At 39.6% G+C, this 18797-nt stretch overlaps 1 protein-coding gene across 14 annotated transcripts in view; it reads right to left on the reverse strand.

Annotated features, from left to right (window-relative positions):
• Nucleotides 1–18797, reverse strand: part of SYT1 (synaptotagmin 1) — a 730486-nt gene that overhangs the window by 38277 nt on the left and 673412 nt on the right. For all 14 annotated transcript variants that reach the window (XM_078774459.1, XM_078774453.1, XM_078774463.1 and 11 more), the window contains 3 exons: nt 15946–16113; nt 14452–14619; nt 13965–14082 (listed from right to left, as the gene is read on the reverse strand). In XM_078774459.1, the coding sequence (XP_078630585.1) occupies nt 13965–14082; nt 14452–14619; nt 15946–16113 (454 nt within the window). The remainder of the gene's footprint in view (nt 1–13964; nt 14083–14451; nt 14620–15945; nt 16114–18797) is intronic.

The raw sequence follows: 18797 nt of genomic DNA on the forward strand, positions 1-18797 counted from the left end.
TCTTCTGTCTCTTGCTGTCTGAATCTAGAGACACGTTCTTGATTGGCTTGTCGATGGTGAAAAGTATCTTCATTGGTTTCATGGAGTCTCTGATCAGCGATTTTCCTTGCTCGGGAGGTTGAACGTGACAAATTTCTTTTCTTCGGTGCCATTGCCTTTATCACAGTCAGTCTTCCAGTCACTCACTTGTAGACAAATTCAAAATACCAAATTCAAAATACCCGTAGACAAAATACCACGTTTACACATGGTAAGAAACGACGCAAACGCAAGATTGCAACACTGCGTCGTGTCGTGGGCATGGCCAACGTGGCCTCATGCTCCCAGGTGATTGGCTAACTCGAGCTCGAGCGAGCCATAATGCGCTACGTTATGGCAAAAAATATGGATCTAAAGATGAAAGAAAAAAAAACCTATGTGGTGTGAATGGCAATGTTCCTCGCTGAAATGTGAAAAAACGCAATCGCTTTTCACTCTGAATTACGTGCGAACGCGTAACTGTGAGTTTATGGCAGCAAGGAACATCACGTGATCGCTCTGAGCGAATCAGCGCGCTGCTCTGCCACCTGCTCAGATTCCGTGTATAATATTCCTCGCTGAAATGCGCTGAGGTAAATCTATTGCAACTCTGCGTCGTGTCGTGGGCGTGGCCAACGTGGCCTCATGCTCCCAGGTGATTGGCTAACTTGAGCTCGAGCGAGCCATAATGCGCTACGTTATGGCAAAAAATATGGATCTAAAGATGAAAGAAAAAAAACCTATGTGGTGTGAATGGCAATGTTCCTCGCTGAAATGTGAAAAAACGCAATCGCTTTTCGCTCTGAATTACGTGCGAATGCGTAACTGTGAGTTTATGGTGGCAAGGAACATCACGTGATCGCTCTGAGCGAATCAGCGCGCTGCTCTGCCACCTGCTCAGATTCCGTGTATAATATTCCTCGCTGAAATGCGCTGAGGTAAATCTATTGCAACTCTGCGTCGTGTCGTGGGTGTGGCCAACGTGGCCTCATGCTCCCAGGTGATTGGCTAACTCGAGCTCGAGCGAGCCATAATGCGCTATGTTATGGCAAAAAATATGGATCTAAAGATGAAAGAAAAAAAAACCTATGTGGTGTGAATGGCAATGTTCCTCGCTGAAATGTGAAAAAACGCAATCGCTTTTCACTCTGAATTACGTGCGAATGCGTAACTGTGAGATTATGGTGGCAATGAACATCACGTGATCGCTCTGAGCGAATCAGCGCGCTGCTCTGCCACCTGCTCAGATTCCGTGTATAATATTCCTCGCTGAAATGCGCTGAGGTAAATATGAATAAAAAAATGGATCTCGTAAAGATGAAAGAAAAAAAAACCTATGTGGTGTGAATGGCAATGTTCCTCGCTGAAATGTGAAAAAACGCAATCGCTTTTCGCTCCGAATTACGTGCGAACGCGTAACTGTGAGTTTATGGCGGCAAGGAACATCACGTGATCGCTCTGAGCGAATCAGCGCACTGCTCTGCCACCTGCTCAGATTCCGTCTATATTATTCCTCGCTGAAATGCGCTGAGGTAAATATGAATAAAAAATATGGATCTCGTAAAGATGAAAGAAAAAAAAACCTATGTGGTGTGAATGGCAATGTTCCTCGCTGAAATGTGAAAAAATGCAATCGCTTTTCGCTCTGAATTACGTGCGAACGCGTAACTGTGAGTTTATGGTGGCAAGGAACATCACGTGATCGCTCTGAGCGAATCAGCGTGCTGCTCTGCCACCTGCTCAGATTCCGTGTATAATATTCCTTGCTGAAATGCGCTGAGGTAAATATGAACAAAAAATATGGATCTCGTCAAATATTTTGAGGTAGGCCATGTTCTTCCCAGGCTCAATGGTCATGTCTATGCCAAATATCAAGCACGTGAGCCTCTCCGTTTAGGAGTCTATCGGTAACATTACACACACACACACACACACACACACACACACACACACACACACACACACACACACACACACACACACACACACACACACACAGTGTTATATATACTAGGGCATGCCCGTACTATATCTATATCTAAAATTATATCCCCCCCTCTATTTACATGAAATGGTTTGGTCCATGAAATGTTTTGGTCCATTCGCAACGCCAAAGCGAACGGCGAACGCTTTACATGAAATGGTTTGGTGCATGAAATGTTTTGGTCCATTCGCAACGCCAAAGCGAACGGCGAACGGCTTGCGAGTACAGTGACAATCCCCCCGGGGTTTTTATTAGTTTTAAAACATAGTTTAACGCCAACATAGCACCAACATAGTTTGCAAACGTGAAATAAATGAATACGCTCTCAAATGTGCCATCCGAGGCAGAGTGTGTCCGCCACGTTCGGCACACGCGATAGCTCGCTGCTCTCTGATTGGTTGAATCGTTTTTTGGACATAGCTCGGTAAGTAATTGTCCGATTAATATGAAACCTTGAAAAGGCACATCCTCGGGTCCCCAGCAATATACCTGGCAAGTTTCAAGTATATCGGACCCGTGGTTGTCGAGAAACAGCGGTCACAGACAAACAAACGTACAAACGTACAAACAAACACACAGAGATTACTGGAATTATAGATAGATATATATATATATATATATATATATATATATATATATATATATATATATATATATATATATATATATATATATATAATATATATATATACTACCAGTCTAAAGTTTTTGAACACCTCAATTTTTCCACTTTTTATTGAAATTTAAGCAAGTCAAGTCCAGTGAATAACCTGAAATGGTACAAAGGTAAGCAGTAAACTGCTCGAGGTTTAAAAAAAAGTTTAGGTTCGCAAAAACGGTAAAATAATGTAAATTGCACAGTTATATTGTAAAAAAGGCCTTCTTCAGGGAACAAGTAATGGGTTAACAGCTTACAGCTGTTCTCCAGCAATGGAAGTAAATTAAGCCTTGAAAGTTGATGCAAACCATTCATACAGGTGTCCCAACCTCTGCTGATTACTTGATTACAAACCCCCTGTCTGTATAAAAGCAGTATTGGAACAGACTGTTATTACACCCTCTGAAGCATTATTTGGACAATATTGCACTGCAGGAAGTAGTATATTGCTATCATAATGGTGAGAAAAAGGCAATTAACAAAGACAGACAGACAGACCATTATAACCCTTAAAAGTGTAGGTCTTTCCTTTCGAGAAATTGCAAAGAAAGCCAAGGTGTCAGTGAGTACAGTTTCCTACACCATCAAAAGGCACTTGGAAACTGGAGGAAACTCTGACAGGAAGAGGTCTGGCAGACCAAAGCCACAACAGAATCAGACGACAAGTTTCTGAGAGTCAACAGCTTGTGTGATAGGTGGCTCACAGGACAACAGATTCAAGCATAGCTTAACACTGGTCGAAGTAAGCAAGTCTCAATTTCAACTGTGAAGAGAAGACTTCAAGCTGCAGGTTTGACAGGTCGAGTGGCAGTAAGAAAGCCATTGCTAAGATGGCAAAATAAGAAAAAGAGGCTTGCCTGGGCCATGAGGCACCGTTGGACTACTGAAGACTGGAAGAAGGTGTTATGGACCGATTAATCAAAATTTGAAATCTTTGGTTCATCACGCAGGGTTTTTGTACGCCGTCGAGTAGGTGAAAGGATGGTTCCTCAGTGTGTGACACCAACTGTCAAACATGGAGGAGGAAGCGTGATGGTCTGGGGCTCTTTTGCTGGATCCAGAGTCAGTGACTTGCATAGAGTGACTGGCACCCTGAACCAAAAGGGCTACCACAGCATTTTGCAGCACCATGCAATACCCTCTGGTATATGCCTAGTTGGTCAGGGGTTCATCCTACAGCAAGATAATGACCCTAAACACACCTCCAGGCTATGTCAAAACAACCTTCGAGGAAAACAACAAGACGGTAGGCTTCAAATCACGGAATGGCCAGCACAGTCTCCAGACTTAAACCCCATCGAGCTGGTTTGGGATGACCTGGACAGAAGGGTGAAAGCAAAGCAACCTACAAGTGCAACACATTTGTGGGAACTTCTGCAACAGTGTTGGGAAGAACTTCCCGAACAATATTTGATTTCCATTGCAGAAAGAATGCCATGAATGTGTTCGGCGGTTATATCTGCAAAAGGTGGCTACTTTGCTGAGTCAAAAATTTAAATTACATTTTGTTAAACAAAATGATTCTATGATTTATTTTTTTATCTCCAATTGTTTATTTGTTCTCTGCTTAATTTCAGAGTACATTGAGACATTAAACTGCGTAAATTTCAATAAAAACTGGAAAAATTGAGGTGTTCTAAAACTTTTGACCGGTAGTGTATATATACAGTCACGTGAAAAAGTAAGCACACCCCATGTAAAGTTTTGAATTTTTCAACATATTTCAACATACAGCTATTTGATCTTCATTTCAACAATATTGATAGATAAAGGTGATATAATATAACAAATAAGAAACATTTACATTTTGTAGTCCATTGTATAATTTAAATAAACATAAATGCAAATTTCGCATGTGGAAAAAGTAAGTACACCCCAACATTTATCACTACTTCAAATACCTAAAATTAGAATCAGGTGCGCCAGCTCAGGTGCCAATGATTAGAACATCGTTAGAGAGGATCTTGGAGGAACCTGTCTTATTTAAACCTCAGACATTTAGTTTGGTTTGCTCTTTGTTGTCGAAGTCACCATGCCTAGATCAAAAGAGCTCTCTGAGCCCTTCAGAAAGAAGGTTATAGATGCCTACGAGTCTGGGAAGGGATTTAAAAGGATCTCCAAACAATTTGAAATCAATCATTCGACTGTCCGGAAGATCATCTACAAGTGGAGAAGATTCCAAACAACTGCCAACTTGTTCAGGTCAGGCCGCCCCAGCAAGTTCAGCCCGAGAGCAGACCGCAAGATGCTGAAAGAAGTCTCTAAGAACCCCAGAATGTGATCACGGGACCTATAGGTAACTCTTGCCACTGTTGATGTCAAAGTGCACGAGTCTACCATAAGAAAGAGGCTGCACAAATTTGATCTACATGGGAGGTGTGCCAGGAGGAAACCTTTGCTGTCCAGAAAGAACATCAGGGCAAGACTAAAGTTTGCCAATGAACACCTAGGCAAAGACCAGCACTTCTGGAACAATGTGCTCTGGACAGATGAGTCAAAGGTAGAGCTATTTGGCCACAGTACCAGAAGACATGTTTGGCGAAAACCAAAGACAGCATTTGACCACAAGAACCTGATACCAACTGTAAAGCATGGTGGTGGAAATATTATGGTTTGGGGCAGCTTTGCTGCATCAGGGCCTGGGCAGCTCACCATCATAGAATCCACGATGAATTATTCATTGTACCAGAGGGTGCTTGAGGATAATGTGAGGCCATCTGTCGGAAAGTTGAAGCTCAACCGAAGGTGGACCTTGCAACATGACAATGACCCTAAACATACCAGTAAATCCACCAAGGAATGGCTGAAAAGAAAGAAATGGAGGGTTCTGGAATGGCCAAGTCAAGTCAAAGCCCGGATCTAAATCCCATCGAGATGTTGTGGAGGGTGGGGGGGGGGGGGGGGATTTTAAACGAGCTGTGCATGCAATTGTGTATGCTGTGCAACAATTTTTTGTTGAATAAATTATTGCAAAGTCAATTTTTCATTGTTTTTTGTTCAATTAGATCACCTTTATCTATAGATACTGTTTAAATGAAGATCAAATATTGATATGTCCACATATGTTAAAAAGATTTAAAAAAACATTTCATGGGGTGTACTAATTTTTTCCACATGCGAAATTTGCATTTATGTTTATTTAAATTATACAATGGACTACAAAATGTAAATGTTTCATGATATTTGTTATATTATATCACCTTTATCTCTCAATATTGTTGAAATGAAGATCAAATAGCTGTATGTTGAAATATGTTGAAAAAGTCAAAACTTTACATGGGGTGTACTTACTTTTTCACGTGACTGTATGTGAAGGTGTGTCTACCCGATGCTAGCAGGATAACCTAAATATGCACACTATCCTCTGAGCTATCTAGCCTGGGTCAATTGGCGAGTGATCTTTAACATCCCACAAGCAACCGAATGCTGTAACTTCAGCAAATACTGGATATGCTGAACACCTGAGTAACTCTCAGTTGCGATTGGCTGAATTATGTTGCCATGGCAACCATCTCGGTAACTTGGCTTGTGTCAACGATATTTCAAAAAAATGTTCAATATTTAGCTTTCATATTACACAGAAATATTGCTCATACCACCAAAAAAGTGTGGGACCTAGAGTATCAGGTCCTTGTTTCTATTATTTCATGCCATAGTCAAAGCGAGTGGACCATATTCTTGGTCCTGACCCCCAAACAAAATTCAAGGTTATCCGAGGTGGTTTGAATAGAAAGTACATTTTCCTTTTCGAATAATTTTCGTTTACATTTTCGAGAATATAAAGTACACTTGAACGGAAATCAACCTAAAAACGTTCTAATGGGTCGTCACCCAATGAATGGAGTTCAGCACAGCAAATGTTGAACAAATCTTTAAGTCCCAAAATGAATATAAATCGTTTCCCAAGTCTGACCTTTGTAATACTGGCATTATGAGAACAGATGGGTCTATAATGAGGACATACGGTAGCTTGGTTTTTTTATTTATGGTTTTTTGATTTGGGGAAATAAACACCATTTCTTGGCTATTGTCGTTAGCTGAGTAAGTTAAAATTTAGATGTGCAATTAAGCATAATGAACTAATATTTGGGTTCGTAATCCACGCAAAGAATACCTGTTTGAGAAATTTGTCTCATTCACGATTCTAACATTAAGTGACGATATACCGGAAGAGTTCTTGAGGCTATTATTATTACATATTAATCTCAATAATCATGAAAGAATAATCCAGCTATGTTACATTTTATAATTTAATGTATCCACTTTATAATGTAGAGAGAAATAATGTTTTTTTAATGTCTGAGCTTTTTCCAAAAGCTGCTCCACCAATGAAAATCTCCATTTTGTTTTTGATTGCCACCCGTTCAAGTTTCCCTAAAAATCTGAATAGAGTTAAAATTATGATTTTATTAAAACTGTGAAACAGAAATGTTATTTTGTTGCTTTCATTTCATCAGTAAAATTATCATTCAAGTGCTTTGCATGAGAGCCAATTAAAAAGGTGGATGCCATCTGATGATGAAACAATGAATGAATGAATGATCGTTTTTAAGGCCATTTTTCCCCGCTAAAGCGGGGGTTAGCCTTGCGGGCCCCATGACAGTCATGGTTCCCTGTTTGAGGCAATGTTTTTTTTACGGCCGGATGCCCTTCCTGACGCCAACCCTTAGTCACCTCTTACGATGCACAAGGATACGGTATACCTATTCTAAATCTGGGTACACACCATGATCATTCATCCCAGCAAGCTGGTACTCAATTTGCCGACCTCGGAAGGATGACAGGCTGAGTCAACCCCCCTGGTGTTAATTCAGCGATCGACCGGGATTCAAACTCAGGATCCTAGGATCCCAAGCCGGCACCCTAACCGCTAAGCCAACACCAGGCTTGATAATGAAACAATGCAGAGTCAATTAATTAATGCTTGCTTCGAATAGCACTTTCAAACAAAGTCCCAGTAATAATGTTGATAAATCTCATTGCAACATTAACTTTGACATTAACTCATTGACAATCAAAGACTTGCACAGGTCGGACCACCTCCCACTGCTGCACAACCACATATCTGCAGATTTAGATTTTACAACCTGTCAGGTATTTCGTTCCAAAATCAATAAAATTTATTATTAAGAAATTATTGTCTAATCAACAAAGTATATGAATCCAACTAAAAGAAGGAAATTCTCTGTATGCATATCTGATATTCGTAGAATCGAAAACGGCTTGACCAATCTCCACCAAATTTTGTAAACTTGCACTGGGGACCCACGGTAACACAATTATTATTCTACAACAGCAGAACCCTTTAGAAGGACACAGAAGGAAGACAAAATTGTACATAGTAATACTTCTTGAAGCAATAAAAATATATAAAAGTACACGAAAGGAAGATACAAACAACCACGGGCACGATAACAGTGGCAACAACAACAAAGTACGCGTTATAAAAGATCCTTCTTACCTCTGCCATCGAAGGTGGACGGAGGATATTTTTTCATTCCTATTTGTCTGTCTGGTTTAATGCGAGCAGGACATCTCAATAAGTTATTGATGAATTTGTACGAAATTTGGTGGACAGGTTGGGTATGTGACAAAGACGAATTCATTCGATTTTGGGGAAGATTCGGATCCGGATCTGAGAAATTTAAATTTTTCAAATGAGTCTTCACAATTGAGAAATAGGGCCAAAACTATATATAGCGTGATATTTCATAAGGTTGTGGACGGATTATGATCAAATTTGATGGATGAGTTCGGTAGGTAACAAGGACAAGCCGATTAGATTTTGGTTCAGGTCCAGATGCAGATCCGGCCTATCAGTGGCATAGAAAATGTAAACTGTTCAGCCTGATGGAGGTATGTGCTCTACCAAGTGCCATTCCAGTGTTGTGTGTTGCACTTCATGTATATATGTATGTATGTGTATGTATGTATGTATGTGTATGTATGTATGTATGTATGTGTATGTATGTATGTATGTATGTATGTATGTGTATGTATGTATGTATGTATGTATGTATGTATGTATGTATGTATGTATGTGTATGTATGTATGTATGTGTATGTATGTGTATGTATGTATGTATGTATGTGTATGTATGTATGTATGTATGTATGTATGTATGTATGCGCATGTATGTATGCATATGTATGTATGCGTATGTATGTATGCATGTATGCATGTATGTATGCATGTATGTATATGTATGTATGTATGTATGTATGTATATGTATGTATAGGTATGTATATATGTATGTATGTATATGTATGTATGTATATGTATGTATGTATATGTATGTATATGTATGTATGTATGTATGTATATGTATGTATGTATGTATGTATTGTATATGTATGTATGTATATGTATGTATGTATGTATGTATGTATGTATATGTATGTATATGTATGTATATGTATGTATGTATGTATGTATATGTATGTATATGTATGTATATATGTATGTATGTATATGTATGTATGTATATGTATGTATGTATGTATGTATATGTATGTATATGTATGTATGTATGTATATGTATGTATGTATATGTATGTATGTATGTATGTATATGTATGTATGTATGTATTTATTGTATATGTATGTATGTATATGTATGTATGTATGTATGTATGTATGTATATGTATGTATATGTATGTATGTATGTATGTATGTATGTATGTACGTATGTGTATGTGTGCAAGCATGTATGTGTGAACCTTATATAATTGAAAATGGCTTGGTAGATCTCTTTCAAATTTTGCATAATTAATTGCTCGAGGTACCCAAGCTCAAGTCATGGGCACAAAATAACACCCCACGCCCTCCCCCTCATGCTCTCCCCTCTCCCCGTGAGGGTGCGATAAGACTTGCAACTTTCATGTGCACATGCAAAATCATGCAAGAAGCCTGAATAATCAAAACTGACCTTTGCCCAAGGGAGGGGATATTGACACCATATTTGGTTTCCCGAGGGAGCGGGTATTACTAGTTATCTCAAATAAGCATAACGCACATTGGGTAGTGTGCAAACCCCTATTATATGAAAATATAGCCCTACTGTTTTACAAAAGGTTTGTTCCACAGTGTAAGGGCAGCCTCGACATTTACTCTAACATCTGACACCATTTGTTTCTGTTGAGAGGTGGGATTCTCCACCATTCTTCCCTCGTTGGTTGTTACCTCGATTTACGGATTTCAGAAGGTGGAACGAAGCCCCCCAGGTCTCAATGTATCCACCTTCATAAGTGTGTATATACATGTATGAGTGTGTGCACGTATATGTGTGTAAGCTTGTGTGCGTGCACGTTGCCGTTGGCTGCTATCTCCACATGTGGGTGGGTTTCAGGAGATGGATCAGAGACCTACTAGGTCTCAAAGTATCCACATCCGTTGTATGTGCGCTTGTGTTTGTGTGTGTGTGTATGCAATATTTGTGTACATATGTAAAAAAAAAAAAGAAGTAATTCCATCACCTTTAAAGCTAATGTTATGCCCCCTTTCTAAACTAGTGCTTCGACTATGTCCTTCTCATAGTGTGTCCCCTTGTTTACATTTTGCGTTCATTCCTTTTGAGCTAATAATGTGTGACCAACCATGTCCCATGGATCCTGCCACATTTGATGATGTGTAACTGGATCTCAACCAAAGCTGTGGTCACATTTCAAGGCAACAGGTTATCCATTCAATGCATCATGAATTGTGACGATGTTTATTAAGCAGCTGATATTTCATGATGTTCCATGGAATGCAATTATCAACTACAACGGCACTCGGTAGGGCACATAGTCTTGCCTCGCGTGCTCATTTTGAACAAAATATACCATTGTTAACTAAACATGTTACTATTATGGCCCACTGCTGTTATGGCCCATGTACCCTTATCATCCATGCATCCTATTATGCCATACGCATTGACATTATCCGTAGCTTTTTTGATTATTGATTGATTATTTGGATATTTAACGACCACTTTTGTGCACATTAAGGCTAAATTGCATCAATGAAGATGAAGATGAAAATTTTTTCAAACTATATTCCCTGTAGCTCGTCAATCATATGTATGAAGTTTCGCATCGATTTTTTCCAAACGGTTCTGGAGAAAAAGAATTTTTACGTTTTTATTTTCAATCCAATGTGGCTGCCAGACCCAATGACTGATAACGTCATAAATTTAATTATTCATTCACATTGAGTTGTAGATCAGATATACTGAATGTAGTTTCAATTTTTCAGACAAGGGTATAGATTCAACCAATTATGGATGTAATAGCACTTCTCCAATGATGTCATCGTTATCACCCTGTATACCCCATGGGGAGTTGATGACATATGCTATGTTTCAATTTTTTTTTCCTTTTGAGGTTTCTGAGATGTCCAAATTTTATTATTTAATCCAACCTGGCTGCCATACCATGTGACCTATGACATCAGAGTTATGAATAAAATATTCTCCATGGGGAGTCCCTCCTATGTTTAGAGTTTCGCATCGATTGGCCAGCAGTTGCAGAGAAAAACATTTTTAAAATGAAAATATACACATACGGAAACACACACATACACAGACAGATATATAGCCACACAGACATAGGCGTTACAATAGGCTTGCAACCCGTTCAGGTGGGCCTAATGAACAATACACGTACTTGCCTGACATCCTAATGACCTAACTATTTTGTACACCATGGATGTGTGACATGATGAAAGTCTAATATTTGTTAAGTCTATCAGATGTACAATGGTCCGATAGATTGATTGTTAGGATCGGTCTTTCCACTCCATGATGACATTCCCTGATGGCATTCTCAACAGTTAATTTGGGGGTGGATTGTTACAATCAGGATGATGGACGTGCAATCTCTCTGACAACTGATAATTATTATTCCTCATTAAAATTATATTTATTCCTTCTGGGATGTGATTATCTGAAACCGAGATAAGGCTGTTCTGTTGCACATTTGGGGAATTCTCGATACAACTGAAAAGAAGTGTCCCATTACTTTTGTAAATAATTCGATTAAAATGCTGAAATAGGTCACAGTACTTGCTCAGAGATATGATAAGGACAAGAGAAGAGAGATACTTGCAAAAAAAAAAAAGGAAAGAAAAGAAAAACAAACAAATAAACAATTAAGCAGAAAAAGTGAAATTGACGGTGAGCGAGAAGCCAAATAAAAGCACCAAGAGATAAACAGAGGTAAGTGAGATATTCAAATGTAAATGAAAGCATGAAACCAGATTCAGTGACCTTGTGGTTGGAGTGTCTGCTCTGTCTGCTAGATTGGTGGATCGAGCCATATCAAACACTTAAAATATGGTACATACTGCTTCCTCAGTATATAGAGGATGAACATGGGTTGGCACAGGCATATGCGTGTCATCACAAAGGAACATATTTTTGCTGTTCTTCATAATGCACACCAAAGTAGGACAACATCAAAACACATGTATACGAGAAGGATTCTTAGTCTTAAAAGAGTATTGGGCATCATTGTGTGGAAGCAGGGGAGGAAGTACTATATTGACTATGGAGTGGTAACATTGTTTGGTGCGAAGCGAATGAAGCAATTCCAGAGCTAATGTTATAAAATTGCTCTCAGGATCACTAACAAACTCTCGAGAGAATAGATGGGTTGCGACAGCCAGTGACAAGAAATATAATGCAGATTTGGAGGTTAAAGAGTTTAGATTTGACTGGGGTATTGGATAATGATGTCCGACTCACCTAACAAGACACATCACAATGCTGCTATCACTTGCACCAATACCATGCCTTTAAGAGGATTCACTAACAATGCTGATTTTTTTTTGTTGCACAAGGTATCATGAAATGTTTAACGTTTAAATAAAAGGAAATCTAATATGACAAAAATGCTACCAAAATGTATTCCCTATGAGAGGATGGGATTATCATATTATAGAAGGGCAACTTCAGGGTGACGTTATATATGTACAGGAAATAAGAAGGGGAGGAGGCTTATAAAAAGAAAATTGATAAAAGCAATGGAAAGGATAGGGGGGAAAATGATGGGAGAGCTGGGAGGAAAAAAAACAAAAACATAGGGGAGTGTGGTGGGAGTGAGGGATGCGGGCGGTGAAAGGTGAGAGGGAGGTTAATCGAAAGAGGAAGGAAGAAGAGGAAGCATAATGCTTTGGACATATGTGGGATGGGGTCAAAAAGTCCACTATTTTGGAGGGATGCAATATGCAGTTACCGCTCTTATCGCAAAATGTGATCCCTCGTAATATATGACAGATGCATATGAGCAGCATAGCTGTTAGTTCAACTGTAATCCAGTTAAATATTACTTATTTATGTGGAAGGATTTATAACTGTGCTTTCCTGCTCCTCTTGATTGTGGAATGTGGAGTCACAAATGCTTGAGTAGTAGAGGCAACTGACATGCATCAACAACACTGTAATGTTTCTTTTCATGTCTGAATAAACAATGGATATAATTTACATGAATGTATGGATGCCATTGACATTGGAGACATTGACATATTGGACTGGGATTCAATTACTAAGTTGGCTTCCTGGTTGCATCATTGATGAGGTATGGCTATACTGCTGGCAGCAATCTGGAATTTGGTCAAAGGGCTGAAAATAATTTGCCTACGATTCTGAGAAAGACAAGGTGGGATCTTTGACGTCCACCAGATAATGCCAATAGATGAGTACACAGATTATTGTCCATCTGAGGGATAATGCACTCATTGATTCCACACCTGGCCTGCGAACGACCAATGCAACTGTTTATCGTCAGGTCGGGAATAAAGACCAGACTAGAGAGCTCAAATGTACAATTTGTTAATGGTGCCGGGGACAGCTTGCCTACTCTTCGCGAAGGACAGTGGCATATTTAACGTCCACAAACCCATGCTATCGGATGGTACGTCCAGGTTAACGTCCATCCAATAGATGCCACACATTGATGAATCGCCCTGCCTGAAAAATATCAGGATGGCAGTTTATAGCTGGGCCGAGATTGTCACCCAGGCTAGACAGCTCAGAAGTGAGTGCGCATACATATGTTTTACTTAACATATTTGCAAAGGCTGACATAGATATGATATAGACATATGTGTCCAGACATCTGTAAGAAAGGTTGTGTTGGTGTGCAATATGACCATGACGAACTTAAACAATTTCTCATATATCTTTGGTTTTTAAAAATCTCATGAGATTTCTATCAGACCTCATGAGAAATCACAAGTGTATTTATTTGTGAGAAATCATGAGTGCATTTTAAAGTAGGGAAATCATATCCTTCTTCCCCATCTTCTTATTCTCCTTCTTACCAGACAGTCCACCGACATCCATCTTCTTGAGATTCTTGGCTTCAAGGATGACAACAGTCAGCTTGCCAGCTGTTGGCACGTAGCGAAGTGAGAAGCAAATGTCTCCAAGTTTCTCTTGCTGCAATGACAGCCAGAATCAAGGTTAGGCTTAAAAAGTTTTCAAAGCAAAGAGAAGAAAGACACATTGATAAAAATTAATGCTTTGAGAAATTTATTCTCACTGAAGTAAGAAAACAATTACAGGCTTAATTTCGAGCCAAGACTTGCATGTTATTTGGAGCATTAGGAACATTAAAATAATTTCTTTTTCAAATAGACCAGCACTAATCGAGATTTTTCAATGGCATTAGCACAGACATACGGTACTCTCTCCAATTGAAGTTCCTTTGTGTGGTTGGCTCTAAAAAATAACCATTTCTAATCATTTTTATTTATTTTGGAAGCAATTTTTATACAAAAATCAGGAAATGGCTGCTCCCAGAATCACCTCTTCCTTTTCAGCGCAAAGCAGGTCTCGCCACTCTTCTATGACATGACCCAGATCCACCCTGTTCATGGGCACCTTCACTTCTCCAATGATGTCGTGCTTGGAGAAGCGATCAAAGTCGTACACAGCCATCACCAATGTCTTGCCACCTAGTTCAGCATATGGTACCTGCCGCAGGGGGGTAGAGGGCACAGAGCGGGCTGGGTGGGGGGGGTGGCGGGTGCTGTTGGTCGCGCCCGGTTTTGTTTGTAGGAGACGGGGTGGAGAGGATAAATGGGGATGGCCTACATACTCAAGCCCATGGAAGGCATAAACGATTGGAGGAGAATTTATAGAAGATTTATAACTACCAAATATATTGTGAAAGATGGAGAAAGAGATTCTTGAGAATGTTACTACAGTTGAAAGAGTGAACAATGAAAGTGATTTGTAGCAAGGTCATCAAAAGTGTGGCTGAGAAGAAGAATAGGAGTAAGAGATGCTTGCAGATGAGGAGGGGAGGGGTGGTTTGGAGACGGAGACAGGATTTTGATTGTGAGCAAAAGGTGGAAAGCCATAAGTAGTGATCGTGTGAAAGTGAAAGAGAGATCATAGGATTGACCGACTGAAAGTAAGTGAAGTAGGAACATGAAAGTAAATAAAGTAGGAACAATGGAACATGAAAGTAAATGAAGTAGGAACATGAAAGTAAGTAATGGAATCAAAGCGGAAAAGTTGAAAACTGTAGGTATAAGATGAGGTAAATGACACAGAAGAGGAGAGCCATGAAACAGAGGCCTAAAGGATAGGTAAGGGGAACATAACACTGCATACACCATATTTCACATGCCATCATAAGTGCATAGTTCAGAATAGCTGGAGAGCCAGGCCACTAGAGCAGGCAGGCAGGCAGAGAATAGGTCAATAACTATAATTTAGGAAGCAAGCAAGAAATAAGGGACAATAAGTAATGGGCTGGGAAACAGGCAGGAAAGAATGGTTGATGAATAAAAGACAGGGAACAGGCAGGAAATGGAAGGTTGATGAGTAAGGGCTGGGAAGCTACCAGGAAACATTGAAGTTGATGAATCGCAGCTGGGATGCAGAAAATAAATATGAGGTTGATGAGTAAAAGACAAGAAGCAGGCAGGAAAGAAGTAGGAATGATTAAGTAATGGGTTCAATAAAGAAAAGAGGAATATTTGACAGAGGTAATAACATTCCAAGAAACAGCCAAAAAGTGAGAGAAGCAAGCAAATTACTGTATGTAGGGCAGGCAGTAAATAATTTACCAATGGGTGAGGGGTTAAGGAACAGGCAAAGAGCAGAAGGCATGATTTGTACAGCAGCTATTAAGATCTAGCATTAACTGGCAGCGGTGACCCAGCTTGAATCAAAAGCCAGAGTCGAGCAACGAGCATCATGCTCTCACCTCAGCTGCCTTTACCTGTATGCTCCAGGTGTGGTGCAGCCCATTAAGGGCCTGTGTCTAGTGAACACGGAGGAGCCACACACCTTGAAAGTGAAGGTCTCGTTGAAGCTGGGGTTCAAGGTCTTGCGATGAACTTTGGTCTCGTATTTCTTCTTTTTGTCAGGCAGCAGGAAAACTTTTACATAGGGGTCAGAAGTGCCGCCCATGTCCAAGGCTGGAAGTTCAGCTGCTTGGATGATACCCACCGTAAGCTAGAAGTCGAAAAACAAAATAGTCAGGGTCAGTTTCAATTTGAAGATGGGTTGAGCAAGAAATGAACATCGGACTTGGGGTCAGGTTTTAGATGAACACTGGGTTCAGATTTAGGTCATACCATGAGATATAACGATAAGTTAACAATATGGATTATAATAAAACATTACCAATTCACTCAAGATGCAATACAAATAAAATATTTTTGATATTGAACTTTCAGTGGCATTAGTTGATGAAGAAAAGTGAATCAACACAAAAGCCCCTTAAAATGTAGCTACAATAACAATATTTCATTTTCATTCATATTATAAGGGCATCCTAAAATAAATAAAGAAAAAAGGAGGCAGAGATGCATAACTTTCCCAAGATATTGAAAATAAATGTGTTACTAATAGCAGAGATGTACGAGCTTTAATTAAAATTTTAAAATAAAAAGGTGCAATAACTCCTGTACAGGACCAATATAACATGTACTCAAACTAAGGTCCTAGAGGAGGCTGCAGAGGTGATGCCCAGGCTAGACTAGACCTATCTAGAGAGTTGTCTATTCTGATTTCGATTCATGATCCCTGACAATAAACTGTTGGATTGGTGCTTCGGGTTTTCCATTTGTGAACATCATCTCATGGACTCCACTGTGTCTTTCTCGAAGAATATGTGTAATATCATTGGCACCCAAATCAAATTAAAATTTCCTGCTCTCATCAGCTCCAGGCCAGGCCAGCGGTTCATATAGGATTTAGGCCAAAAACTTTCTCCGGCCGACCCCACAATAAGGTGGGGATAATTGTGGCCGCTAAATAAGTGGATAGTAGATACATACTAAGTACATACAGGTATATCCAAACTACAGATTATGTTGTGTTCTATTTTTCAAAAAGTCACAAACCTGAATAGCAATAAAAAATTGGAAGAGATTAATAATAAACAAAGAATGCTAAAGTGGTAAGTGAAAAAAGAAAAGCAGAATGAAACAATGTGGCATGAATTACCCAAACAGGTGCGCAGAATAATAAATGCAGAAACTGTTGTGGTACCTTATTATGACCAGTTTTCAGCTGGTCACACAAATGACCTGAAAATAGGATGCCGTGAACAAACGTTGAAAGGGGGAAGTAAAAGAAAGGTTTATCAAAGCAAAAACAAACATCAATAGTTCTTGTTCGTCGTCTTCCTCTGTGATTTTGGAATTTGGCCAGGGTGCCGGCAAACATTGGCCTAACCTTTGGGAACAACATCATGGCATCTTTAACGTCTACCAGCAGCAAATTCCAAGGACGGGTTGTCCGGCTTAATCTCCTTCCGTGGGATGGCACAATTTGAGATGCAACACCCTGCCTGGCACCAATCCAACAGATGGGTCAAGAATCAAGATGACAGTTTTGTTTTGTTTTCAGAGTGAGAACAGGGCATAAATAATAAATCAGAGCAGAAGTTGCTGACGGTGTGTGTGTGTGTGTGTGTGTGTGTGAGATCACCAGCTGTATTTGTTTTTTTAATACAAGATCGAGGCTCGTGTAAGAACTAATATCAATCACAAAAAAAAACCGACACAAAACATACAATAAAGGGCGCGGGAGACAAGATGGGGAGAGAAAGGAAAGCACAAAAGTACAACAGCAGAGAGCAGGGACATCGGAAGATCTGTGGGAGGAGGCATGGGAAGGTGGGGGATTGGGGGGTAGGGTAGGGTAAGGTTGGGGGGGGCGAACTTACCTATTCACAATATTGTCATTTTACATCCTACGCAGAACAAGAAAATATGACGTAATATTTTGCTTAAAATACCGAATATCCAATGGTGAGAGTGGCAAACCACTCTTCATATTGGTTAGCATGAGATACGAGGCACCATAGGACTTTTAATGAGCCCCAACACCGACACAAATTGCGCTCAAAGTTTGACTTGTAGAGCATAAATGTAATCAATATTTGCATTAACATTGAAAGTTTTCATTTAGGCACAATCAAGATAGTGTGGCGAATTCTAAATGTAATTTAAAAAACAGGACTGTGATTACAAGATAGCGTAAACTTTCCGAAAAAAGGGATTTTGAAATGTGGAAATGATAAACAGTGTGAGCGGAAATCCATACTCCAATATGGCAGGTGGGTAAAGCTGCGTGTACCTCGATATCTCTGATAATGAAGCAAAGCTCAAAAGTACTTAAGCTCGATGTAATATAACGAACATCCTCAAGCTCAAAAGAAGCAAACCGATATGTAATATAACGAGGTGCCAAAGCAGGGGTTGAGAAAATGAGAAAGGACGGTAACATCGAGTTAATTTACAGAGATGTTAATTTGTACAACACTTTGCCATGGTGTGATTGAGCTCCAGAAAGAGTGGATTGTTATCGAGGGGAATAACAGATACTTGAAGTGAAGAAGAGTTTGAATGGATATATTTTTAATGAAAAACTTAAGAAGCCACCCATGATGGAGGGTCGAAACGTTTTCCAGCTTTTCAAAAACGTTTAGAGCCAATAACACGACTTGTATTCCAATCTCAACAGGAGACTCACCTTTTGCTGGGGAAAACGTGTGACAATGGCTGGAAACTGCATATAAAACTATTAACAACTGTCAAACGGTTTGTTGGCACAGGGCCATTCCTTCATAGTTGGGAAAAAACAATTTGACTCCCCCATACCGATAGGCTGAGCTCATATACTAAAAA

This window comes from Myxine glutinosa, chromosome 3 (assembly GCF_964187855.1).
Source record: "Myxine glutinosa chromosome 3, kmMyxGlut1.1, whole genome shotgun sequence".
In the NCBI taxonomy this organism is placed as follows: Eukaryota; Metazoa; Chordata; class Myxini; order Myxiniformes; family Myxinidae; genus Myxine; species Myxine glutinosa.